This window comes from Oncorhynchus nerka, linkage group LG3 (assembly GCF_034236695.1).
Source record: "Oncorhynchus nerka isolate Pitt River linkage group LG3, Oner_Uvic_2.0, whole genome shotgun sequence".
Taxonomy (NCBI): domain Eukaryota; kingdom Metazoa; phylum Chordata; class Actinopteri; order Salmoniformes; family Salmonidae; genus Oncorhynchus; species Oncorhynchus nerka.
Window position 1 is genome coordinate 8,403,751 of NC_088398.1, and position 27,934 is coordinate 8,431,684.

The window sequence follows — 27,934 nt, forward strand, 5'->3', positions numbered from 1 at the left end:
AACAGTTGTTGCCTTCTCACCAAGCTGCTTGCCTATTGTCCTGTAGCCCATCCCAGCCTTGTGCGGGTCTACAATTTTAGCCCTGATGTCCTTACCCAGCTCTCTGGACTTGGCCATTGTGGAGAGGTTGGAGTCTGTTTGATTGAGTGTGTGGACAGGTGTCTTTTATACAGGTAACGAGTTCAAACAGGTGCAGTTAATACAGGTAATGAGTGGAGAACAGGAGGGATCCTTAAAGAAAAACTAACAGGTCTGTGAGAGACGGAATTCTTACTGGTTGGTAAGTGATCAAATACTTATGTCACGCAATAAAATGCTAATTAATTACTTAAAAATCATACAATGAGATTTTCTGGATTTTTGTTTTAGATTCCGTCTCTCACAGTTGAAGTGTACCTATGATAAAAATGACAGACCTCTACATGCTTTGTAAGTAGGAAAACCAGCAAAATCGGCGGTGTATCAAATACTTGTTCTCCCCACTGTATACAGTGGGGCAAAAAAGTATTGTCAGCCACCAATTGTGTAAGTTCTCCCACTTAAAAAGATGAGAGGCCTGTAATTATCATCATAGGTACACTTCAACTATGACAGACAAAATGAGAAAAAAAATCCAGAAAATCACATTGTAGGATTTTTAATGAATTTATTTGCAAATTATGGTGGAAAATAAGTATTTGGTCAATAACCAAAGTTTCTCAATACTTTGTTATATAATCTTTGTTGGCAATGACAGAGGTCAAACGTTTTCTGTAAGTCTTCACAAGGTTTTCACACACTGTTGCTGGTATTTTGGCCCATTCCTCCATGCAGATCTCCTCTAGAGCAGTGATGTTTTGGGGCTGTTGCTGGGCAACACGGACTTTCAACTCCCTCCAAAGATTTTCTATGGGGTTGAGAGCTGGAGACTGGCTAGGCCACTCCAGGACCATGAAATGCTTCTTACGAAGCCACTCCTTCGTTGCCCGGGCGGTGTGTTTGGGATCATTGTCATGCTGAAAGACCCAGCCACGTTTCATCTTCAATGCCCTTGCTGATGGAAGGAGGTTTTCACTCAAAATCTCATGATACATGGCCCCATTCATTCTTTCCTTTTATACGGATCAGTCGTCCTGGTCCCTTTGCAGAAAAACAGCCCCAAAGCATGATGTTTCCACCCCCATGCTTCACAGTAGGTATGGTGTTCTTTGGATGCAACTCAGCATTCTTTGTCCTCCAAACACGACGAGTTGAGTTTTTACCAAAAAGTTATATTTTGGTTTCATCTGACCATATGACATTCTCCCAATCTTCTTCTGGATCATCCAAATGCTCTCTAGCAAACTTCAGACGGACCTGGACATGTACTGGCTTAAGCAGGGGGACACGTCTGGCACTGCAGGATTTGAGTCCCTGGCGGCGTAGTGTGTTACTGATGGTAGGCTTTGTTACTTTGGTCCCAGCTCTCTGCAGGTCATTCACCAGGTCCCGCCGTGTGGTTCTGGGATTTTTGCTCACCATTCTTGTGATCATTTTGACCCCACGGGGTGAGATCTTGTGTGAAGCCCCAGATCGAGGGAGATTATCAGTGGTCTTGTATGTCTTCCATTTCCTAATAATTGCTCCCACAGTTGATTTCTTCTAACCAAGCTGCTTACCTATTGCAGATTCAGTCTTCCCAGCCTGGTGTAGGTCTACAATTTTGTTTCTGGTGTCTTTTGACAGCTCTTTGGTCTTGGCCATAGTGGAGTTTGGAGTGTGACTGTTTGAGGTTGTGGACAGGTGTCTTTTATACTGATAACAAGTTCAAACAGGTGCCATTAATACAGGTAACGAGTGGAGGACAGAGGAGCCTCTTAAAGAAGAAGTTACAGGTCTGTGAGAGCCAGAAATCTTGCTTGTTTATTGGTGACCAAATACTTATTTTCCACCATAATTTGCAAATAAATTCATAAAAAAATCCTACAATGTGATTTTCTGAAATTTTTTCCCTAATTTTGTCTGTCATAGTTGAAGTGTACCTATGATGAAAATTACAGACCTCTCATCTTTTTAAGTGGGAGAACTTGCACAATTGGTGGTTGACTAAATACTTTTTTGCCCCACTGTATATATTTTATTGTACTCCGAATGATCCCAAATGCAAAGCCAAAATAGTATTCTAGACAGAATTGTCCGGATAGCATAGTCCTTCGGGCCACCATACTGCCTTCTCTTCTGGGTCCCTTGTGGCTACGGGTCTGGGACCATTCTGAAAATCCATCAATATCTCAGTCACTCTTATTTAGCAGTTTCTCACAGTAGAGGGGAGTGGGGTAAGTTGAGACATTTTTTTCATTCAGCATCACTCCATCAAGGGAAATATTGTATTCTTTCAAACAAAGATATCTACATATATTTCAGGATGTTATTAACATTAAAGTGGTTTCTTGGCACAACTTACCCCAGATGTGTCACGTTCGTTGACAGATGGATTGGACCAAGGTGCAGCGTGGTAGGCGTCCATCTTTCTTTTATTTAAAAGACACAGAAAAAACAACAAAATACAAACCAACCGTGAAGCTATATGCAGTGCAGTGCAGTGCAGTGCAGTGCAGTGCAGTGCAGTGCAGTGCAGTGCAGAACACAACTACACACAAACAAGATCCCACAATCTAAGGTGGGAAAAAGGTCTGCCTAAGTATGATCCCCAATCAGAGACAACTATAAACAGCTGCCTCTGATTGGGAACCATACTAGGCCAACAAAGAAATAGAAACATAGATTTGTCCACCCATGTCACACCCTGACCTAACCAATTAGAGAATAAAAAAGGCTCTAAGGTCAGGGCGTGACAGTACCCCCTCCCCCCCCCAAAGGTGCAGAGTCCGGCCACAAACCTGAACCTATAGGGGAGGGTCCGGGTGGGCATCTTATCTCGGTGGAGGCGCCGGTGCGGGACGCAGACCCCTCTCCGCTTGAGTCTCCCCCCACTTCGGTGGTGCCTCTGGTGCGGGGATTGTCGCCGGGGACACCGGACCGTAGATCGTCGAGGACTACGTACCGTAGATCGTCGTCGCGGACTCCGTACCGGGAACCATCTCTAGAGGCTCCGGCCCGGGAACCGGGGAATAATCCCCAATCAGAGACAACGATAAACAGCTGCCTCTGATTGGAACCATACTGGGCCAACAAAGAAATAGAAACAGATTTGCCCACCCAAGTCTCACCCTGACCTAACCAAATAGAGAATAAAAAAGGCTCTTAGGTCAGGGCGTGACAAAGTGTGGGGTAAGTTTAGCCGCAGGACAGGGTATGTCAAGATGGCTACACATTTCTGGACTGAATTAAATATTACCAGTGCCGTTTTAAAAATAGAATTCAACAATCAATTTCAATCATTTTAAGCATCTTTTAACAAAGGCTTAACACCTAACAAAGACTGTTATTTTTAAAATACTTTTAACATAGGCCAGGCCATGTGTTACCTCATATTCCAGCTATAATGCCTTGCAAGCGTCATGAAACCCCTAATATAATAAATACATTTGACTTGGTGAAAATCTGTTTTTTGGACCTAACTTTGCTTATCACTTTTTCCATGTGGTTTCTTAATTCACAGACTCAATGAAATGAAGGCCTCTTTCTAAATATTTGGTCAAATGATTAATGTTGTGTATGGTTCCCTAGAGACGTGGGTGGCTCAACTTACCCCACTCTCCCCTAGTGTATGGCTTTCATATTTACTGAAGTGAATTACAACCTTATAATATATATTTATAGCCAATAACCTCTTATCCATTAATATGCAGGTACTGTCCTGTGATGGCCCATGGCTAAGCCCTGAATGTTGGGGATCTCTGATGAAGCCTCTGATTGTCCCTCTCAGTAATGGAGGTTACGAAATCTCTCACTGTGAATATTGAAGTACAGTATTTAGCATCTAGACTTCAATATCAAGGGATATTGAATCTAAATCATGCAACCCAATATACAAACATTATGTAATTAATGTAACAATATTCATGTTGCACCACATAATATTTCAGTAGCAACTCAACTCAGACAGAGAGAATACTCTAACTGGGTAAGAAGGGAGAGCAATTATGCCACACTTTTAAAATCCCTATACCAGCAGCAATGCATCAATACCCAACTATAGAAACAAATCAATGTAATCAATAATGTTCCTTGTGGTATCTTGTTGTATTGATACAAAAACAAATTGTTATGGTAGGGCACCATGACACAATGAATTTACACCCTGCATATTTTATTATGAAAATATCCATACTTAAACAATTTGCTGGCGATTCCTAGTTTCTCTGGTGTTTACAAGTAATACTACTTGACATGAGAAGATAGAAATACCTTTACAAAGATTTCTAAGGACAGTGAGAGTACAAACACAACAGCAAAAAAGTATTTAGTGTTAAATGCTTTATTTATCATAAACATAAATAATGTATAATCTCCTGTACAAAAGATGTATGTTGATGTGGAACGGGATGTTGTAGAGTTGTGCGAATGTACTGGACGACCAAGCAGATTTAGTAGGTGGCCATGGTGCTGGTCAGCCAGTCGTTGAAGATGCACACCTGGAGGATGAGAAGGAGAAGGGAGACATTAGTGGACACACTCAATGGGAGGCAACATGAAAACCATCAATCTATGTTTTATAGACTCAATGCCTTTTTCCTTCAGGAAACCAAAGGATGTCACAGTGACGTATGAATGTTGAACTATTTTCTTGTCTTACCTTGGCGTAGACACCGGGGTTACCGGGCTCGGCACAGCCGTAACCCCAGGACACAACACCCTGGAGCTCACCGTTGCACACCACTGGGCCACCGGAGTCACCCTGAGAGAGAGAGAGGAAGGGAGAGAGAAAGAGAGAGAGACAAGTGATATGAATTGGTTATTTCGCTATCAATTTCTAATCAATTGAAAAGTTAAATTTAAAGTCATCATTGGTACCACTGAACTGAGGTCAGAGTGGTAAGTACCTGGCAAGAGTCCTTGCCTCCCTCCAGGTAACCAGCACAGAACATGGCGTTGGTGATCATGCCAGGGTAGGAGTTGTTACAGTCGCTGTAGGACAGGATGGGGATGTTCAGGCACTGCAGCTTGTCGCTGTCAGCAGCTGTAAGGAGGGGGGGGGGGAGAGAGAGAGAGAGGTGGAGGGAGGAAGGTAGAAGTAGGTGGAAAAGGAGGAGAGTTATAGTTAGATATAATGACAATGTTTTTAATAGTAGGTCTACATTTTCTATGCCTGTTAACACTCAGTGACCATGAAGATGATCAACTGGCACATGTAACCTTTGACCCAGGTGCTGTACTCACTGGAGCTCATGGTGTTGCCCCATCCAGAGACGGTACACATGGTGCCAGCAGGGGCACAGCTGCTGGGCAGAGCAACAGGCTGCACGTAGGTGTTGAGGGTGGCGGGTTTGCTCAGCTTGATCAGCATGATGTCATTGTTGATGTTATAGGAGCTGTAGTTGGGGTGAGGGATGACGTGGGAAGAAGAGATGAACTGCTCGCTACCCTCAGTCACCTGGATGTTATGCTCGCCCAGACGCACCTCCACACGGCTGAAAGAGAGAGAGAGAGTTCATGGGAATGTGGAGTTCACTTGTCTCCTTGAGTTTTGCAAAAGTTAAGCTTATCAAAATGTTGCTAGTAGTTCACATGGTAGGCTACTAACGTCTTGTAGCAGTGAGCTGCAGACACAACCCAGTTCTCATTGACCAGGGAACCACCACAGAAGTGGTACCCAGAGTTCAGAGACACCTGGTGGGGCTGGGAGTAGGCCTTGCACTCATACCCTCCGACGATCTTGTCGTCCTCCGTGGCAACTGTAAACAGAGAGCAGGCACATTCTTAGCTATATTACCTCAGCTTTTGAGATGGAAAAGCAAAGAACTGTGATAAAACAATAAGAACATATTTCTTAATAACGTCAAAGAAACAAATGTGTGATGTTAGTGTCATTACAGAATCCTGTTCTTTTTTCTATGATCATTATTATACTCACAAGCGGCTCCAATGAGCAGAACGAAGACCAGAGAAATCATGGTTGCTGTATGATCCTGATGATGAAAGGGGTTCATCTGCACCCCTGGTTTATATGCAGAATTGGTTGTGCCGCCCCGTTTAATGGAACTGTTTGATTGGTCAAGAGAAAGCCAATCAGAGTCTAAAGGTGCGCTGCCAAGGTCAGCATTATGTCAAAGCAGTTTCCATCATGGTGTGGTATGAAGTTGACCCTGAAGGCAGCAGAAAGCTAAATATGTGTATTAATTTGTCCCAGTACTTCTTAAGTGCAGGTTCTTACCATCTAGTTTGATTTAATTTCTTACAGAAGACATTGATACATGTACAGTACACTACAACTGCCAGTTTGAGATGAACAGTATTCTATGTAGTTCAGACTGTATGTTGACCTCAACATGGCTGCAACACAGCTGTATGTTTCACACGCTGGTATTCTCTTGCAGAAGTTGACAAACACAGCTTTGCTGCTCACAAGGACAATTTTAGCTTTGTAAACAAGTAAACTGGGTTTAAGAGGTTTTGTTGAAAAGTAATTCAAGGCTGTTGAAAAAATAGACTCTGTATACCTTAGGGTCATGAGTTCATTACATACTGTTCATTACATAAGTTATACTGTACGCAGTTAAAGTAAGCACACATTTGGGTAGTGTAATTTATTATTATTAGGTATTAACAGAAGATTCAAATAAACAGTTGTACTTTCACAGTTGTGGAGGCGGCTGAGGTGAGGACGACTCATAATAATAGCTGGAACAGTGCAGATGGAATGGCATCAAACACATGTATTTTATACCATTCCACTGATTCAGCTCCAGCCATTACCACAAGCCTGTTCTCCCCAATTAAGGTGCCACCGACCTCCTGTGGGTGACACTAGATTAAAGTCTACACCCCTGCTCAACCCGTACCCATAACTCTAACCCTAATCCTAACCCTAGCTTCATGTCCACATCCTGGCTCAACCCTAACCCTAGCTTCATGTCCACATCCTGGCTCAACCCTAACCCTAGCTTCATTTCCACATCCTGGCTCAACCCTAACCCTAGCTTCATGTCCACATCCTGGCTCAACCCTAACCCTAGCTTCATTTCCACATCCTGGCTCAACCCTAACCCTAGCTTCATGTCCACATCCTGGCTCAACCCTAACCCTAGCTTCATGTCCACATCCTGGCTCAACCCTAACCCTAACTTTATGTCCACATCCTGGCTCAACCCTAACTCTAACTTCATGTCCACATCCTGGCTCAACCCTAACCCTAACTTTATGTCCACATCCTGGCTCGACCCTAACCCTAACTTTATGTCCACATCCTGGCTCAACCCTAACTCTAACTTCATGTCCACATCCTGGCTCAACCCTAACCCTAACTTTATGTCCACATCCTGGCTCAACCCTAACCCTAACTTTATGTCCACATCCTGGCTCAACCCTAACCTTAACTTCATGTCCACATCCTGGCTCAACCCTAACCCTAACTTTATGTCCACATCCTGGCTCAACCCTAACTCTAACTTCATGTCCACATCCTGGCTCAACCCTAACCCTAGCTTCATGTCCACATCCTGGCTCAACCCTAACCCTAGCTTCATGTCCACATCCTGGCTCAACCCTTAACCCTAGCTTCATGTCCACATCCTGGCTCAACCCTAACCCTAGCTTCATTTCCACATCCTGGCTCAACCCTAACCCTAGCTTCATGTCCACATCCTGGCTCAACCCTAACCCTAGCTTCATTTCCACATCCTGGCTCAACCCTAACCCTAGCTTCATGTCCACATCCTGGCTCAACCCTAACCCTAGCTTCATGTCCACATCCTGGCTCAACCCTAACCCTAACTTTATGTCCACATCCTGGCTCAACCCTAACTCTAACTTCATGTCCACATCCTGGCTCAACCCTAACCCTAACTTTATGTCCACATCCTGGCTCGACCTAACCCTAACTTTATGTCCACATCCTGGCTCAACCCTAACTCTAACTTCATGTCCACATCCTGGCTCAACCCTAACCCTAACTTTATGTCCACATCCTGGCTCAACCCTAACCCTAACTTTATGTCCACATCCTGGCTCAACCCTAACCTTAACTTCATGTCCACATCCTGGCTCAACCCTAACCCTAACTTTATGTCCACATCCTGGCTCAACCCTAACTCTAACTTCATGTCCACATCCTGGCTCAACCCTAACCCTAGCTTCATGTCCACATCCTGGCTCAACCCTAACCCTAGCTTCATGTCCACATCCTGGCTCAACCCTAACCCTAGCTTCATGTCCACATCCTGGCTCAACCCTAACCCTAGCTTCATGTCCACATCCTGGCTCAACCCTAACCCTAGCTTCATGTCCACATCCTGGCTCAACCCTAACTCTAACTTCATGTCCACATCCTGGCTCAACCCTAACCCTAGCTTCATGTCCACATCCTGGCTCAACCCTAACCCTAGCTTCATGTCCACATCCTGGCTCAACCCTAACTCTAACTTCATGTCCACATCCTGGCTCAACCCTAACCCTAGCTTCATGTCCACATCCTGGCTCAACCCTAACCCTAGCTTCATGTCCACATCCTGGCTCAACCCTAACTCTAACTTCATGTCCACATCCTGGCTCAACCCTAACTCTAACTTCATGTCCACATCCTGGCTCAACCCTAACCCTAGCTTTATGTCCACATCCTGGCTCAACCCTAACCCTAACTTTATGTCCACATCCTGGCTCAACCCTAACCCTAGCTTCATGTCCACATCCTGGCTCAACCCTAACCCTAGCTTCATGTCCACATCCTGGCTCAACCCTAACTCTAACTTTATGTCCACAGCCCTGCAAGATGCAGGCAAGGCAGTATTGAATGTGTCTATGTCTGTCACCTTGATTACTCAAATTTCTCTCAACCTATGCACCTACAATGTACACTTTCATTTATAGACTAGGTTGTAGCAACCTCATGATGAGTATAGGGAAAATATGAGAATCATGTAGTAGCCTAAACCTATCGCTGTCACATTGAACTGGGTGAATGGAAAATGAATGACATACATCCAATATGCTGCAATAGAAATAAGGCCTTTTGCTCATAAAAAAAGGATTGTCCTCCCTCAACTTAAACGGCACCAACCAGCATAGCGAAAAGGAACAGACTGCCACCCCCACCCCCGCTGCTCCCTCTATGGACATTTCATTTTCATCATTGTCACATTTCTAAATGTATATATCCTTTTTATTTGATTGTTTCATTCACACCTGCACTGTTGGAGCTCGGAGCTTAAGTACATCACTGTACACTGCAATGACATCTGAGACCTTGTGCATGTAAATAAAAATCTAATCTACAAAATGATGGTAGGCCTTTGGGTAGATTGTGTGTGTCTGAACCACACAGCAGTGTTGCAGCCTTGTTGAGGTCAAGACAGTTTGAAATGCAGAGAATACTGGTAATCTCAAACTGGCAGTTTTAGTGTACTGTATCACTGTCTTCTGGTACAAATGAAGGGCTGGATTTCATCCGTATGAAAGGATGTTGGCAGAAGATCCGCGTTATAACTCGATTGAAATGTAAAGTTATTTTCCCCTGTTCGCGGAGACGGCATTCACAGTAAACGTTGCATATGTCAGCTCAATCTGAAATGACCTTCACATATTAACGCTGACCTTGAATGAAACTTCCACAATACGGATTGAATCCAGTCCTAAATCTGGAATTAACTCAATAATCACTGTACTGGGACTAATAAGACAACGTTGACCAATACTTAATGAAAAGGTAGGCCTACATTTTGCAAGGGGATTTGACAGGTTTGAGTCTCATTCACATAGACGTTGGTCTTGGACACAGAGCTAGGATCAGTTGACCCTTCCCGTAACTTAACCTTCCCCAGTGAGTGGTGAGGATGCACAACTTTCTAACATTTACAGCTTGATGCTACCTGCTGTATTATTTGCTGTCCAGAGAACCTTTTAAACCTGATTTAGAGATCTCTTGACATATCAAACAGTCCATGAAACTGGGCGGAACATAAACCAGGGGTGCAGATTAATCCCTTTCATCGACAGGATGACACAGCAACCATGATTTCCCTGGTCTTTGCTCTGCTCATTGGAGCAGCGTAGAAATGGTCATAGAGGACTGTGTTATGACACTAACATCATTAATCATCATTAAGAACTTTTATTCCACTTTTATCACAGTGCTATGCTTTTTTAAATAATCTCAAAAGGTGAGGAAATATAGCTAAGAATGCTCTCGATTTCCAGTCGCCATGGAGGACGACAAGATCGTCAAAGGGTATGAGTGCAAGCCCTACTCCCAGCACCATCAGGTGTCTCTGCAGTCTGGCTACCACTTCTGTAGTGGCTCCCTGATCTCCAGCACATGGTGGTGTCTGCTGCTCACTGCTACAAGTCGTAAGTATCATGTGAACTACTTCCAATATATTGTGTACACCCCTGTCTAGCGAATTTTGTTCTGTCAACATCTTGGAAAGTTAATTAAATATTATTATTTCAAAATATATATATTTCACCTTTATTTTATTTAACCTGGTAGGCTAGTTGAGAATAAGTGGCCAAGATAAAGCAAAGCAGTTCGACACTGGAAAAAACAAACATACAGTCAATAATACAGTAGAAAAAGTATATATACAGTGTGTGCAAATGAGGTAAGATAAAGGAGGTAAAGGCAATAAATAGGCCATGGCGGCGAGGGAAATTACAATATACCAATTAAAACACTGGAATGGTAGATGTGCAGAAGATGAATGTGCAATTAGAGATACTGGGGTGCAAAGGAGCAAGATAAATAAATAAATACAGTATGGGGATGAAGTAGTTGGAAGTGCTATTTACAGATGGCTATGTACAGGTGCAGTGATCTGTGAGCTGCTCTGACAGCTGATGCTTAAAGCTAGTGAGGGAGATATGAGTCTCCAGCTTCAGTGATTTTTGCAGTTTGTTCCAGTCATTAGCAGCAGAGAACTGGAAGGAGAGGCGGCCAAATGAGGAATTGGCTTTGGGGGTGACCAATGAGATATACCTGCTGGAGTGTGTGCTACGGGTGGGTGTTGCTATGGTGACCAGTGAGCTGAGATAAGGTGGGGCTTTACCTAGCAAAGACTTGTAGATGACCTGGAACCAGTGGGTTTGGCGACAAGAATGAAGCGAGGGCCAGCCAACGAGAGCGTACAAGTCGCAGTTGTGGGTAGTATATGGGGCTTTGGCGACAAAAAGGATGGCACTGTGATAGACTGAATCCAATTTGTTGAGTGTTGGAGGCTATTTTGTAGATAACATTGCCGAAGTCGAGGATTGGTAGGATGGTCAGTTTTACGAGGGTATGTTTGACAGCATGAGTGCTTTGTTGCGAAATAGGATGCTTTGTTGCGAAATAAGAAGCTGATTAAATTAATTTTGCATTGGAGATGCTTAATGTGAGTCTGGAAGGAGAGTTTACAGTCTAGCCAGACACCTAGGTATTTGTAATTGTCCACATATTCTAAGTCAGAGCCGTCCAGAGTAGTGATGGTAGTCAGGCGGGCGGGTGTGGGCAGCGAACAGTTGAAGAGCATGCATTTAGTTTTACTTGCATTTAAGAGCAGTTGGAGGCCACGGAAGGAGAGTTGTATGGCATTGAAGCTCGTCTGGAGGTTAGTTAACACAGTGTCCAAAGAAGGGCCAGAAGTATACAGAATGGCGTTGTCTGCGTAGTGGTGGATCAGAGAATCACCAGCAGAAAGAGCGACATCATTGATGCATACAGAGAAGAGAGTCGGCCCGAGAATTGAACTCTGTGGCACCCCCATAGAGACTGCCGATAAGAATGTTGTGATTGACAGAGTCGAAAGTCTTGGCCAGGTCGATGAATACAGCTGCACAGTAATGTCTCTATTCGATGGCGGTTATGATATTGTTTAGGACCTTGAGCGTGGCTGGGGTGCACCCATGACCAGCTCTGAAACCAGATTGCATAGCGGAGAAGGTACGGTGGGATTCGAAATGGTCGGTAATCTGTTTGTTAACTTCGTTTTCGAAGACCTTAGAAAGGGCAGGGTAGGATAGATATAGGTCTGTAGGAGTTTGGGTCTAGAGTGGCTCCCTCTTTGAAGAGGGGGATGATCACGGCAGCTTTCCAATCTTTGGGAATCTCAGATGATACGAAAGAGAGGTTGAACAGGCTAGTAATAGGGGTTGCAACAATTTTGGCAGATAATTTTAGAAAGAGAGGGTCCAGATTGTCTAGCCTAGCTGATTTGTAGGGGTCCAGATTTTGCAGCTCTTTCAGAACAGCTATCTGGATTTGGGTGAAGGGGAAATGGGGGATTCTTGGGTGAGTTGCTGTGGGGGTTGCAGGGCAGTTGACCGTGGTAGGGATAGCCAGGTGGAAAGCATGGCCAGCCGTAGAAAAATGTTTATTGAAATTCTCAATTATAGTGGATTTATCGGTGGTGACAATGTTTCCTAGCCTCAGTGCAGTGAGCAGCTGGGAGGAGGTGCTCTTATTCTCCATGGACTTTACAGTGTCCCAGAACATTTTTGAGTTTGTGTTACATGATGCAAATTTCTGTTTGAAAAAGCAAGCCTTAGGAAAGCTAACTGCCTGTGTATATTGGTCTTAACTTCCCTGAAAAGTTGCATATCACGGGGGTTATTCGATGATAATGCAGTACGCCACAGGATGTTTTTGTGCTGGTCAAGGGCAGTCAGGTCTGGAGTGATTCAAGGTCTATATCTGTTCCTGGTTCTACATTTTTTGAATGGGGCATGCTTATTTAAGATGGTGAGGGAGGCACTTTTAAAGAATAACCAGGCATCCTCTACTGACGGGATGAGGTCAATATCTTTCCAGGATACCCGGGTCGATTAGAAAGCCGATTAGAAAGCTCGCTGATAGTGTTTTAGGGAGCGTTTGACAATGATGAGGGGTGGTCGTTTGACCTCAGACCCATTACGGATGCAGGCAATGAGGCAGTGATCGCTGAGATCTTGGTTGAAAACAGCAGAGGTGTATTTGGAGGGCAAGTTGGTTAGGGTGATATCAATGAGGGTGCCCGTGTTTACGGATTTGGGGTTGTACCTGGTAGGTTCATTGATCATTTGTGTGAGATTGAGGGCATCAAGCTTAGATTGTAGGATTGCAGTGATTAAGGGCGCTGTACTGCAGCGCCAGCTGTGCCACCAGAGACTCTGGGTTCGCGCCCATGCTCTGTCGTAACCGGCTGCGACCGGGAGTTCCGTGGGGCGATGCACAGTTGACCTAGCGTCGTCCGGGTGAGGGAGGGCTTGGCCGGTAGGGATATCCTTGTCTCATCGCGCACCAGCGACTCCTGTGGCAGGCCGGGCGCAGTGCACGCTAACTAAGGTTGCTAGGTGCACGGTGTTTCCTCCGACACATTGGTGTGGCTGGCTTCTGGGTTGGATGCGTGCTGTGTTAAGAAGCAGTGTGGCTTGGTTGGGTTGTGTATCGGAGGACGCGTGACTTTCAACCTTTTGTCTCTCCCGAGCCGTACGGGGTTGTAGCGATGAGACAAGATAGTAACTACTAACAATTGGATACTACAAAATTGGGGAGAAAAAGGGGTAAAATAAATAAATAAATAGATTGAAGGATGGCTGGGGTGTTAGTCATGTCCCAGTTTAGGTCACCTAGCAACACGTGTCCTGGAGATATATGGGGGACAATTAATTCACATATGGTGTCCAGGGCACAGCTGGGGGCAGAGGGTGGTCTGTAGCAAGCCGCAATGGTGAGAGACTTGTTTCTGGAAAGGTGGATTTTTAAAAGTAGAAGCTCAAATTGTTTTGGGTACAGACCTGGATAGTAAAACAGAACTCTGCAGACTATCTCTGCAGTAGATTGCAACTCCACCCCCTTTGTTCTATCTTGGTGGAAATTGTTATAGTTAGGGATGGAAATTTCATGGTTTTTGGTGGTCTTCCTAAACCAGGATTCAGACACGACTAGGACATCCGGGTTGGCAGAGTGTGCTAAAGCAGTGAATAAAATAAACTTAGGGAGGAGGCTTCTAATGTTAACATGCATCAAACCAAGGCTTTGACGGTCACAGAAGTCAACAAATAAGAGCACCTGGGGAGGAGGAGTGGAGCTAGGCACTGCAGGGCCTGGATTAACCTCTACATCACCAGAGAAACTGAGGAGGAGTAGGATGAGGGTACGGCTAAAGGCTGTAAGAACTGGTCGTCTAGTAAGTTTGGAACACTGAGTAAAAGAAGCAGGATTCTGGGCGCGATAGAATAGATTCACGGCATAATGTACAGACAAAGGTATGGTAGGATGTGAATACATTGTAGGTAAACCTAGGCATTGTGTGATGATGAGAGAGATATTGTCTCTAGAGACATTTAAATCAGGTGATGTCACTGCATATGTGGGAGGTGGAACTAAATGGGAGGTTTAGGCATATTGAGCAGGGCTAGAGGCTCTACAGTAAAATAAGACAATAATCACTAACCAGAACAGCAATGGACAAGGCATATTGACATTAGGGAGAGGCATGCTTAGTCGAGTGATCATAGGAGTCCAGTGAGTAATTAGGCTGGCTGGAGATACGTCTGTTTATACTGTTTCCATCAGGCCTGTTGTGAGTTGTTTTATCCGACAGGTACTTTATTTGTTCGGATGGAAACATGGTTAGTGACAATCTAACCTTGGCTAAACTAAAGGACATAGTTTTAGAGTTTGTATTTAACTTAAAGTTAATTAATTGGACCTCTCTCTCACACATGTATTTATTTTATTTAACCTATTTAACTAGGCAAGTCAGTAAAGAACAAATTCTTATCTTACAATGACCGGCCTACTCTAGCAAACCCTCCCCTAACCTGGACGACGCTGGGTCAATTGTTGGTTGTGATACAGCCCAGGAGCGAACCAGGATCTGTAGTGACGCCTCTAGCACTGAGATGCAGTGCCTTAGACTCCTGCGCCACTCAGGAGTATTCCTAGAATCTTCTGATCTTCTCATGTGGAGGTCCGTCTGGGCGAGCACAACATTCAGGTGACTGAGGGTAACGAGCAGTTCCTCTTCTTCCCGTGTGATCCGTCACCCCAACTACAGCTCCTACTACATCGACAATGACATCATGCTGATCAAGTTGAGAAAACCCATCACCCTCAACACCTACGTGCAGCTTGTTGCTCTGCCAACCAGCTGTTCCCCCGCTGGCACCATGTGTGCCCCCCCCGTGTGTGGAGAAAAGGTGGTCTAGAGTTGTTTTCTCCTGGTTGCACATTTAACATGCTGATAGAAATGAGGTAAAACTGACTTAAGTTTCCCTGCATTAAAGTCCCCAGCCACTAGGAGCGCCGCATCTGGATGAGCGTATTTCTGTTTGCTTATGGCAGTATACAGCTCATTGAGCGCGGTTTTAGTGCCAGCATCAGTCTGTGGTGGTATGCAGACTGCTACGAAAAATACAGACGAAAACTCTCTAGGTAGATAATATGGTCTACAGCTTACCATGAGATACTCTACCTCGAGCAAAACCTTGAGACTTCCTTAGATACCATGCACCAGCTGTTGTTTACAAATATACATAGGCCCCCACCACTTGTCTTACCAGAGGCTGCTGTTCTATCCTGTCGATAGAGTTTATAACCCACCAGCTGTATGTTATTAATCGGCTTCCTATTTCGCAAACAAAGCCTCCTTCCCCCATGCCACCAAACATACCCTCGTAAAACTGACTATCCTACCGATCCATGACTTCAGCGATGTCATTTACAAAATAGCCCCCAACACTCTACTCAGCAAACTGGATGTAGTCTATCACAGTGCCATCCGTTTTATCACCAAAGCCCCATATACCTCCCACCACTACAACCTCTATGCTCTCGTTGGCTGGCCCTCACTACATATCCGTCGCCAAACCCACTGGCTCCAGGTCATCTATAAGTCTTTGCTAGGTACAGCCCCGCCTTATCTCAGCTCACTGGTCACCATAGCAACACCCACCCATAGCATGCGCTCCAGCAGGTATATCTCACTGGTCATCCCCAAAGCCAACACTTCCTTTTGCCGCCTCTCCTTCCAGTTCTCTGCTGCCAATGACTGGAAAGAATTGCTGGAGTCTTATATCTCCCTCTCTAACTTTAAGCATCAGCTGTCAGAGCAGCTTACCGATCACTGTACCTGTACACAGCCAATCTGTAAAGAGCACACCCGACTACCTCATCCCCATATTATTATTTACCCTCTTGCTCTTCTGCACTCCAGTATCTCTACTTGCACATCACCATCTGCACATATATCACTCCAGTATTAATGCTACATTGTTATTATTTTCTCCTCTATGGCCTATTTATTTCCTACCTCCCTACTCTTCTACATTTCACACACTGTATATAGATCTTTCTATTTTTCTTTTGTGTCATTGACTGTACGTTTGTTTATGTGTAACTCTGTGTTGTTGTTTAAGTCGCACTGCTATGCTTTATCTTGGCCAGGTCGCAGTTGTAAATTACTGGCCTACCTGGTTAAATAAAGGTGAAATAACAAATACATTTCAAAAAATGTATGTCGTCGTTCAGCCACGACTCTGTGTAACATAAGATATTACAGTTTTTAAATGTCCCGTTGGTAGGATATACGTGCTTTCAGTTCATCCCATTTATTTTCCAGTGATTGAACATTGGCTAACAGTACAGATAGTAAAGGTGATTAGCCACTTGTCGCATGATTTTCACAAGACACCCGATATCTTTCCACGAAATTGCAGTTTCCTTCTCCATCGAATGACTGGGATGAGGGCCTGTTCGGGTGTTTGGAGTTCATCCTTCTGTCCGACTCATTAAAGAACATTTATTTGCCCAATCGAGGTGAATAATCGCTTTTCTGATGTCCAGAAGCTTTTTTCAGTCATAAGAGACGTTAGCAGCAACATTATGTACAAAACATGTTACAAACAATGCCAAAAAACAAACAAAATAGCACATTAAGAGCCAATAAAACGTCAGCCATCTTCTCCGGCACCATGTAGTCTAGTCTAATCTATTACCTCCCTTTGAGTTTTTCCACTTCATGCTGCTGCTGTGGCCACATGCCAAACCTTTCAGAATTCCTGTCGGGCAGCAAGGTACATCTTACAGAGGGTCACCAAGTCCCAAGTTCATTAGTAAACATCTAACATAAACCCATTTAATCATTGGTAGAATTGGGTCACAGCCGGGCAAGGATATCTTATGAGTCCAAAAACGACAGTATTCTAAACTCATTCTAATATTTGCTATTAACTCATTGGTGACACTGTTATGACCTTTGCCTTATGTTCAACACCTGACTCAACCCCATCCCTAACTCCAACTCTAACCCCAGCCTTATCTACATGGCTTTCTTGCCCCCCAAAATGTATGGAAAGCCTAACTGATAAGGAATCGCATAATCTTACAGTATCGTCCTATGGCTGATTGGTCAGTCAAGAGCCAATGACGTTGCCCTGAAACTGAGGCAGAACTTCTGAATTTATATATAAAGCAGGGGTGCAGGTCAACCTCACTCATTGACAGGATCACACAGCAACCATGATATCTCTGGTCTTCGTTCTGCTCATTTGGAGCGGCTTGTGAGTTTAGGCTCTGTCGTGGAAATTCAGTACTGAGAGAGACTTGGTCATTTCTTCAAACAATCATGTTGTTTTAATATTGACTAAATTTTTGCAATAATGAAGCCGTCAATCCAACAGTCTTTATACCGGGTCTTTATATACCAAACCTAAAACTGTATTTGTATTGACAGTGAATACCGGGTCTTTATATACCAAACCTAAAACTGGGGGGGGGTTGTTATTCTACTCCTCCAGGTTAAGTTTCCCAGATGCAAGGATGAGAACAAACACTGAAATGTTTATTTTATATCTTCAATCTATCTCTATCTATAGAATGCAGGCCCATTTAGACTGGAGACATATATCTTGCATGCACAACTAATGATAGACTGGAATGTGGCAGTTTTTTATCACTGAGACACTGAGACATCAATCAATTGTTAGCTTCAAGCTATCTCTAGTAAAGCCCATGTCCTCGACCCCCAGCCCGGTAACTCCGGTGTCTACACCAAGGTAAGAATATAGGTGTAACGACCGTTGGTGGAAGAAGGTGAGGACCAAGATGCAGCGTGGTAAGTGTTCATCATTATTTTAATAAACTAAACACTAAATACATCAAGGAACAAAAGAAACAACCGAAACAGCTCCATCAGGTGCAAAACACACTAAACAGAAAATAACTACCCACAAAACCCATTTGGGCAAGAGCTACCTAAGTATGGTTCTCAATCAGAGACAACGACAGACAGCTGTCCCTGATTTGAGAACCATACCCGGCCAAAAACAAAAAAATACAAAAACATCGAAAAAAGAACATAGAACGCCCACCCTAGTCATACCCTGGCCTAACCAAAATGGAGAATAAAAAGCCTCTCTATGGCCAGGGCGTGACAGTACCCTCCCCAAAGGTGCGGACTCCGCCTGCAAAACCTGACTCTAAAGGGGGGGTTCGGATGGGCCTTCTTACGGCGGCGGCTCGGGTGCGAGACCTGGACCCTGCTCCACCTCAGTCTTGGCCCACTTAGGTGGTGCCTCTGAAGCGGGGACCTTCACAGCGGGCCCCGGACTGAAGACCCTCGTAGAGGGCGCCTCTGGACTGAGGGGCGCCTCTGGACTGAGGGGCTGCGATTCTGGCAGCTCCGGAGTGAAGGGCGGCTCTGACAGCTCCGGAGTGAAGGGCGGCTCTGACAGCTCCGGAGGGAAGGGCGGCTCTGACAGCTCCGGTGTGGAGGGCGGCTCTGACAGCTCCGGAGTGGAGGGCGGCTCTGACAGCTATGGAGTGAAGGGCGGCTCTGGCAGCTCCGGAGTGAAGGGCGGCTCTGGCAGCTCCGGAGTGAAGGGCGGCTCTGGCAGCTCCGGAGTGAAGGGCGGCTCTGGCAGCTCCGGAGTGAATGGCGGCTCTGGCAGCTCCGGAGTGAAGGGCGGCTCTGGCAGCTCCGGAGTGAAGGGCGGCTCTGGCAGCTCCGGAGTGAAGGGCGGCTCTGGCAGCTCCGGAGTGAAGGGAGGCTCTGGCAGCGCCGGACACGCGGGAGGCTCTGGCAGCGCCGGACACGCGGGAGGCTCTGGCAGCGCCGGACAGGCGGGAGACGCTGGCAGCTCCGGGCTGGAGGGAGACGCTGGCAGCTCCGGGCTGGAGGGAGACTCTGGAGGAAGGAGACGGAGAGACAGCCTGGTCCTTGGAGGAGGCACAGGATAGACCAGGCGGTGGAGGCGCACTGGAGGTCTCGACCTAAGGGCCTGCCCAACCTGTCCTGGCTGGATGGTGATTTTAGCCCGGCACGTGCTAAAGTCCAGAGGCAGGTACAGGACGCACTGGGCTGTGCAGCGCCGACGCAGGATATCCTGGCCCGAGGAGACGCACTGGAGGTCTGGAGAGCAGAGCTGGCACCATCCGTCCTGGCTGGATCCTCACCCTAGCCCGGCAGATGCGGGGAGCTGGGATGTAGCGCACCGGGCTAAGAACACGTACTGGAGACACCGTGCGCTCGACCGCATAACATGGTGCCTGACCAGTACGATGCCCGCCATGGTAAGCACGTCTTGGAGAGCTGTAGCGCTGAGCTGGCACAGGTGACATCAAATCCCAGACACGCTCCGTTGGGCGGATGTCGTGCCTCATGCACCAACACAGCAACTCCCTCATTACTCTCTCCTCCAATCTCCCCATTAACTCCTTCACTGCCTCTGCTTCGCTAACCATCGCTCACCTCCATTTCGCCCTGACCGGCTCTGGTTCCATCCATGGCTCCTTACGATAAGCACGGGGAGTTGGCTCAGGTCTGACTCCTGACTCTGCCACACTCCCCGTGTGCCACCCCCCAATACATTTTTGGGGCTGCCTCTCGGGCTTCCTTGCCAGCCGTGCCAACTTCTCGTAGTGTTTCCGCTCAGCCTTAGCTGCCTCCAGTTCCTCCTGTGGACGGCGATACTCCCCAGACTGTGCCCAGGGTCCTTTGCCTTCCAGTATCTCCTCCCATGTCCATTTATCCAGATAGCTCTGCTGCTCCTCACCACGCTGCTTGGTCCTTTGGTGGTGGGTAGTTCTGTAACGTCCGTTGGTGGAAGAAGGTGAGGACCAAGATGCAGCATGGTAAGTGTTCATCATTATTTTAATCAACTGAACACTAAATACAACAAGGAACAAAAGAAACAACCGAAACAGCTCTGTCAGTTGCAAAACACACTAAACAGAAAATAACTACCCACAAAACCCATGTGGGCAAGAGCTACCTAAGTATGTTTCTCAATTAGAGACAACGACAGACAGCTGTCCCTGATTGAGAACCATACCTGGCCAAAAACAAAGAAATACAAAAACATAGAAAAAAGAACAGAACGCTCACCCTAGTCACACCCTGGCCTAACCAAAATAGAGAATAAAAAGCATCTCTATGGCCAGGGTGTGACAATAGGCTTCTGCTTTGTGGGATCTCCTTTGCATTAGCGTAGCCTCTTCTGTAGCCTGTCAACTATGTGTCTGTCTATCCCTGTTCTCTCCTCTCTGCACAGACCATACAAACGCTCCACACCGCGTGGCCGCGGCCACCCTAATCTGGTGGTCCCAGCGCGCACGACCCACGTGGAGTTCCAGGTCTCCGGTAGCCTCTGGAACTGCCGATCTGCGGCCAACAAGGCAGAGTTCATCTCAGCCTATGCCTCCCTCCAGTCCCTCGACTTCTTGGCACTGACGGAAACATGGATCACCACAGATAACACTGCTACTCCTACTGCTCTCTCTTCGTCCGCCCACGTGTTCTCGCACACCCCGAGAGCTTCTGGTCAGCGGGGTGGTGGCACCGGGATCCTCATCTCTCCCAAGTGGTCATTCTCTCTTTCTCCCCTTACCCATCTGTCTATCGCCTCCTTTGAATTCCATGCTGTCACAGTTACCAGCCCTTTCAAGCTTAACATCCTTATCATTTATCGCCCTCCAGGTTCCCTCGGAGAGTTCATCAATGAGCTTGATGCCTTGATAAGCTCCTTTCCTGAGGACGGCTCACCTCTCACAGTTCTGGGCGACTTTAACCTCCCCACGTCTACCTTTGACTCATTCCTCTCTGCCTCCTTCTTTCCACTCCTCTCCTCTTTTGACCTCTCCCTCTCACCTTCCCCCTACTCACAAGGCAGGCAATACGCTCGACCTCATCTTTACTAGATGCTGTTCTTCCACTAACCTCATTGCAACTCCCCTCCAAGTCTCCGACCACTACCTTGTATCCTTTTCCCTCTCGCTCTCATCCAACACTTCCCACACTGCCCCTACTCGGATGGTATCGCGCCGTCCCAACCTTCGCTCTCTCTCCCCCGCTACTCTCTCCTCTTTCCATCCTATCATCTCTTCCCTCTGCTCAAACCTTCTCCAACCTATCTCCTGATTCTGCCTCCTCAACCCTCCTCTCCTCCCTTTCTGCATCCTTTGACTCTCTATGTCCCCTATCCTCCAGGCCGGCTCGGTCCTCCCCTCCCGCTCCGTGGCTCGACGGCTCATTGCGAGCTCACAGAACAGGGCTCCGGGCAGCCGAGCGGAAATGGAGGAAAACTCGCCTCCCTGCGGACCTGGCATCCTTTCACTCCCTCCTCTCTACATTTTCCTCTTCTGTCGCTGCTGCTAAAGCCACTTTCTACCACTCTAAATTCCAAGCATCTGCCTCTAACCCTAGGAAGCTCTTTGCCACCTTCTCCTCCCTCCTGAATCCCCCTCCCCCCCCCCTCCTCCCTCTCTGCAGATGACTTCGTCAACCATTTTGAAAAGAAGGTCGACGACATCCGATCCTCGTTTGCTAAGTCAAACGACACCGCTGGTTCTGCTCACACTGCCCTACCCTGTGCTCTGACCTCTTTCTCCCCTCTCTCCAGATGAAATCTCGCGTCTTGTGACGGCCGGCCGCCCAACAACCTGCCCGCTTGACCCTATCCCCTCCTCTCTTCTCCAGACCATTTCCGGAGACCTTCTCCCTTACCTCACCTCGCTCATCAACTCATCCCTGACCGCTGGCTACGTCCCTTCCGTCTTCAAGAGAGCGAGAGTTGCACCCCTTCTGAAAAAACCTACACTCGATCCCTCCGATGTCAACAACTACAGACCAGTATCCCTTCTTTCTTTTCTCTCCAAAACCCTTGAACGTGCCGTCCTTGGCCAGCTCTCCCGCTATCTCTCTCAGAATGACCTTCTTGATCCAAATCAGTCAGGTTTCAAGACTAGTCATTCAACTGAGACTGCTCTTCTCTGTATCACGGAGGCGCCCGCACTGCTAAAGCTAACTCTCTCTCCTCTGCTCTCATCCTTCTAGACCTATCGGCTGCCTTCGATACTGTGAACCATCAGATCCTCCTCTCCACCCTCTCCGAGTTGGGCATCTCCGGCACGGCCCACGCTTGGATTGCGTCCTACCTGACAGGTCGCTCCTACCAGGTGGCGTGGCGAGAACCGTCTCCTCACCACGTGCTCTCACCACTGGTGTCCCCCAGGGCTCTGTTCTAGGCCCTCTCCTATTCTCGCTATACACCAAGTCACTTGGCTCTGTCATAACCTCACATGGTCTCTCCTATCATTGCTATGCAGACGACACACAATTAATCTTCTCCTTTCCCCCTTCTGATGACCAGGTGGCGAATCGCATCTCTGCATGTCTGGCAGACATATCAGTGTGGATGACGGATCACCACCTCAAGCTGAACCTCGGCAAGACGGAGCTGCTCTTCCTCCCGGGGAAGGACTGCCCGTTCCATGATCTCGCCATCACGGTTGACAACTCCACTGTGTCCTCCTCCCAGAGCGCTAAGAACCTTGGCGTGATCCTGGACAACACCCTGTCGTTCTCAACTAACATCAAGGCGGTGGCCCGTTCCTGTAGGTTCATGCTCTACAACATCCGCAGAGTACGACCCTGCCTCACACAGGAAGCGGCGCAGGTCCTAATCCAGGCACTTGTCATCTCCCGTCTGGATTACTGCAACTCGCTGTTGGCTGGGCTCCCTGCCTGTGCCATTAAACCCCTACAACTCATCCAGAACGCCGCAGCCCGTCTGGTGTTCAACCTTCCCAAGTTCTCTCACGTCACCCCGCTCCTCCGCTCTCTCCACTGGCTTCCAGTTGAAGCTCGCATCCGCTACAAGACCATGGTGCTTGCCTACGGAGCTGTGAGGGGAACGGCACCTCAGTACCTCCAGGCTCTGATCAGGCCCTACACCCAAACAAGGGCACTGCGTTCATCCACCTCTGGCCTGCTCGCCTCCCTACCACTGAGGAAGTACAGTTCCCGCTCAGCCCAGTCAAAACTGTTCGCTGCTCTGGCCCCCCAATGGTGGAACAAACTCCCTCACGACGCCAGGACAGCGGAGTCAATCACCACCTTCCGGAGACACCTGAAACCCCACCTCTTTAAGGAATACCTAGGATAGGATAAAGTAATCCTTCTCACCCCCCTTAAAAGATTTAGATGCACTATTGTAAAGTGGCTGCTCCACTGGATGTCATAAGGTGAATGCACCAATTTGTAAGTCGCTCTGGATAAGAGCGTCTGCTAAATGACGTAAATGTAAATGTAATAAAGCATCGAGTAGTTTCAAATAAATACTTTAATGGGCTTGTGACAGCATTCCTTTATTAGACCACTAGCTCATCCCTGTCACAACTACATGTTTCTAACTTCAATAATATCAACTTCACCCCAGCTCTAATACCAACTTTATCTCAGGTCTACAGTGACTTGGCCCTGTGCCCACTAATGTCTCCCTTCTCCTTCTCTTCCTCCAGGTGTGCATCTTCAACGACTGGCTGACCAGCACCATGGCCACCTACTAAATCTGTTTGGTCGTCCAGTATATTCGCACAGCTCTACAACATCCCGTTCCACATCAACATACATCTTTTGTACAGGAGATTATACATTATTTATGTTTATGATAAATAAAGCATTTAACACTAAATACTTTTTTGCTGTTTTGTTTGTACTCTCACTGTCCTTAGAAATCTTTGTAAAGGTATTTCCATCTTCTCATGTCAAGTGGTATTACTAGTAAACACCAGAGAAACTAGTAACCACTGAAAGATGCAGGGGGTAAATTCATTGTGTCACCTTAACACACTTTTTTTTATCAACACAACAAGATACCACAAGGAACATTACTCAGTTAGTTAAAGTTCATAAGGAAATTAGTCAATTGAAATAAATAAATGACACCCTAATCTATGGATTTCACACAACTGGGAATACACATATGCATCTGTTGGTCACACATACCTTAATAAAAAAAGGTAGGGGCGTGGATCAGGAAACCAGTCAGTATCTGGTGTGGCCACTACTGTATTTGCCTCATGCAGCGTGACACATCTCCTTCGCATGTACTTCTCTCTCTCTCTCTCTCCCTTCCTCCCTCTCTCCCTTCATCTCTCTCATCCTAGCTTTGGTCCTTCAATACGGTCCCACAACTCTACAACATCCTGTGCAGTTCAACATCCATCTTTTATACTGGAGATTAAATACTGATGACAAATAAAACATTTAACATAATTTCAGTTTACTGAGCCATTTTCCCAAGGTTATATAATATATATTTATACTTATGAATGTTCCTCATTCATGCATGCAGCATAGAGTACATGGTCAATTATGTAGTGAAATATTTGGTTCTGTATAGCATCAAGGGAGTGTTGATTGCAAGTGGAGTGTATTTTTTAATTTAATCTTGTTTCACCTTTATTTAACCAGGTAAGCTAGTTGAAAACAAGTTCTCATTTGCAACTGCGACCTGGCCAAAATAAAGCAAAGCAGTTCGACCTATACAACAACACAGAGTTACACATGGAATAAACAAAACAAACAATACAGTAATACAGTCGAAAAAAAGGAAACAAAAAGTCTATATACAGCGAGTGCAAATGAGATATGAAAAGGGAGTTAAGGCAATAAATAGGCCATGGTGGCGAAGTAATTACAATATACCAATTAAACACTTGAATGGTAGATGTGCAGAAGATTAATTGTGCAAGTAGAGATACTGGGGTGCAAAGGAGGAAGATAAATAAATAAATGCAGTATGGGGATGAGGTAGTTTGATGGGCTGTTTACAGATTGGCTATGTACAGGTGCAGGGATCTGTGAGCTGCTCTGACAGCTGGTGCTTAAAGTGAGTGAGGGAGATATGAGTCTCCAGCTTCAGTGATTTTTGCAGTTCGTTCCAGTCATTGGCAACAGAGAACTGGAAGGAAATGCAGCCAAAGGATGAATTGGCTTTGTGGGTGACCAGTGAGGCATACCTGCTGGAGCGCGTACTACGAGTGGGTGCTGCTATGGTGACCAGTGAGCTGAGGTAAGGCGGGGCTTTACCTAGCAGAGACTTGTAGATGACCTGGAGCCAGTGAGTTTGGCGATGAGAGTGAAGCGAGGGCCAGCCAACGAGAGCGTGCAGGTCATAGTGGTGGGTAGTATATGGGGCTTTGGCGATTAAAACGGATGGCACTGTGATAGACTGCATCCAATTTGTTGAGTAGAGTGTTGGAGACTATTTTGTAAATGACATCGCCAAAGTCGAGGATCAGTAGGATGGTCAGTTTTATGAGGGTATGTTTGGCAGCATGAGTGAAGGATGCTTTGTTGCGAAATAGGAAGCCGATTCTAGATTTAATTTTGGATTGGAGATGCTGTCTGGAACTAGAGTTTACAGTCTAATCAGACACCTAGGTATTTGTAGTTGTCCACATATTCAGAGTCAGAGCCGTCCAGAGTAGTGATTTTGGACGGGCGGGCAGGTGCGGGCAGTGATTGGATGAAGAGCATTAGTTTTACTTGCATTTAAGAGCAGTTGGAGGCCACGGAAGGGGAGTTGTATGGCATTGAAGCTCGTCTGGAAGTTAGTTAACACAGTGTCCAACGAAAGGCCAGAAGTATACAGAATGGCGTCGTCTGCGTAGAGGTGGATCAGAGAATCACCAGCAGAAAGAGCGACATCATTGATGTATACAGAGAAGAGAGTCAGCCCAAGAATTGAACCCTGTGGCACCCCCATAGAGACTGCCAGAGGTCCGGACAACAGGCCCTCCGATTTGACACACTGACCTCTATCAGAGAAGTAGTTGGTGAACCAGGCGAGGCAATCATTTGAGAAACCAAGTCTGTTGAGTCTACCAATAAGAATGTTGTGATTGACAGTCGAAAGCCTTGGCCAGGTCGATGAATACGGCTGCACAGTAATGTCTCTTATCGATGGAGGTTATGATATAATTTAGGACCTTGAGCGTGGCTGAGGTGCACCCATGACCAGCTCTGAATCCAGATTGCAAAGCGGAGAAGGTACGGTGGGGAGTGCAGGGCAGTTGACCGGGGTAGGGGTGGCCAGGCGGAAAAATGCTCATTGAAATTCTCAATTATAGTGGATGTATCGGTGGTGACAGTGTTTCCTAGCCTCAGTGCAGTGGACAGCTGGGAGGAGGTGCTCTTATTTTCCATAGACTTTCCAGTGTCCCATAACGTTTTTGAGTTTGTGCAACAGGATGCAAATTTCTGCTTGAAAAAGCTAGCCTTAGCTTTCCTAACTGCCTGTGTATATTGGTTCCTAACTTCCCAGAAAAGTTTCATATCACGGGTGTTATTCGATGCTAATGCAGTCCGCCACAGGATGTTTTTGTGCTGGTCACGGGCAGTCAGGTCTGGAGAGAAACAAGGGCTATATCTGTTCCTGGTTCTACATTTTTTGAATGGGGCATGCTTATTTAAGATGGTGAGGAAGGCACTTTTAAAGAATGACTAGGCATCCTCTACTGACAGGATGAGGTCAATATCTTTCCAGGCTACCCGGTCCAGGTCGATTAGAAAGGCCTGCTCGCTGAAGTGTTTTAGGGAGCGTTTGACAGTGATGAGGGGTGGTCGTTTGACTCAGACCCATTACGGATGCAGGCAATGAGGCAGTGATCGCTGAGATCTTGGTTGAAAACAGCAGAGGTGTATTTGGAGGGCAAAAGTTGGTTAGGATGATATCATTTAGGGTGCCCGTGTTTATGGATATGGGGTTGTACCTGGTAGGTTCATTGATAATTAATGTGAGATTGAGGGCATCATGATTAGATTGTAGGATGGCCGGGGTGTTAAGCATGTCCCAGTTTAGGTCACCTAGCAGCATGAGCTCTAGATGGGGGGCAATCAGTTCAAATATGGTGTTCAGGGCACAGCTGGGGGCAGAGGGTGGCCTGTAACAAGGGGCAACAGTGAGAGACTTGTTTCTGGAAAGGTGGATTTTTAAAAGTAGAAGCTCGAAATGTTTGGAACAGACCTGAATAGTAAGACAGAACTCTGCAGGCTATCTCTGCAGTAGATTGCAACTCCGCCCCCTTTGGCAGTTCTATCTTGCAGGAAAATGTTATAGTTAGGGATGGAAATTTCAGGGTTTTTGCTAGTCTCCTGAGCCAGGATTCAGACACGGCTAGGACATCCGGGTTGGCAGAGTGTGCTAGGGCAGTGAATAAAACAAACTTAGGGAGGAGGTTTCTAATGTTTCTAATGCATGAAACCAGGGATTTTAAGGTTACAGAAGTCAACAAATGATAGCGCCTGGGGAATGGGAGTGGAGCTAGGCACTGCAGAGCCTGGGTTAACCTCCACATCACCAGAGGAACAGAGGAGGAGTTTGATAAGGGCACGGCTAAAGGCTAAAAGAACTGGACGCCTAGTACGTTCAGAACAGAGAGTAAAAGGAACAGATTTCTGGGCACGGTAGAAAAGATTCAAGCCATAATGTACAGACAAAGGTATGGTAGGATATGAATGCAGTGGGGGTAAAACCTGTGCATAGAGTGACAGAGATATTGTCTCTAGGAATATCATTTAAACCAGGTGATGTCACCGAATGTGTTGGAGGTGGAAAT

The 27,934-nt window shown here is 46.4% G+C and overlaps 1 protein-coding gene and 1 pseudogene across 1 annotated transcript; one reads left to right on the plus strand and one right to left on the minus strand.

The window, feature by feature from the left end:
- Positions 1-4,383: 4,383 nt before the first annotated feature.
- LOC115101444 (trypsin-2-like) lies at positions 4,384-6,083 on the minus strand. Its single transcript, XM_029620936.2, has 6 exons — positions 5,996-6,083; positions 5,666-5,816; positions 5,302-5,552; positions 4,965-5,101; positions 4,718-4,819; positions 4,384-4,556 (listed from the first exon to the last, which is right to left on the minus strand). Exons 1-6 carry the CDS (start codon positions 6,069-6,071, stop codon positions 4,509-4,511), a joined length of 765 nt encoding a protein of 254 aa, XP_029476796.1. The 5' UTR covers positions 6,072-6,083; the 3' UTR covers positions 4,384-4,508.
- Positions 6,084-8,757: 2,674 nt separating this feature from the next.
- LOC115113867 (trypsin-2-like) lies at positions 8,758-15,240 on the plus strand (annotated as a pseudogene).
- The last annotated feature ends 12,694 nt before the right edge of the window (positions 15,241-27,934 follow it).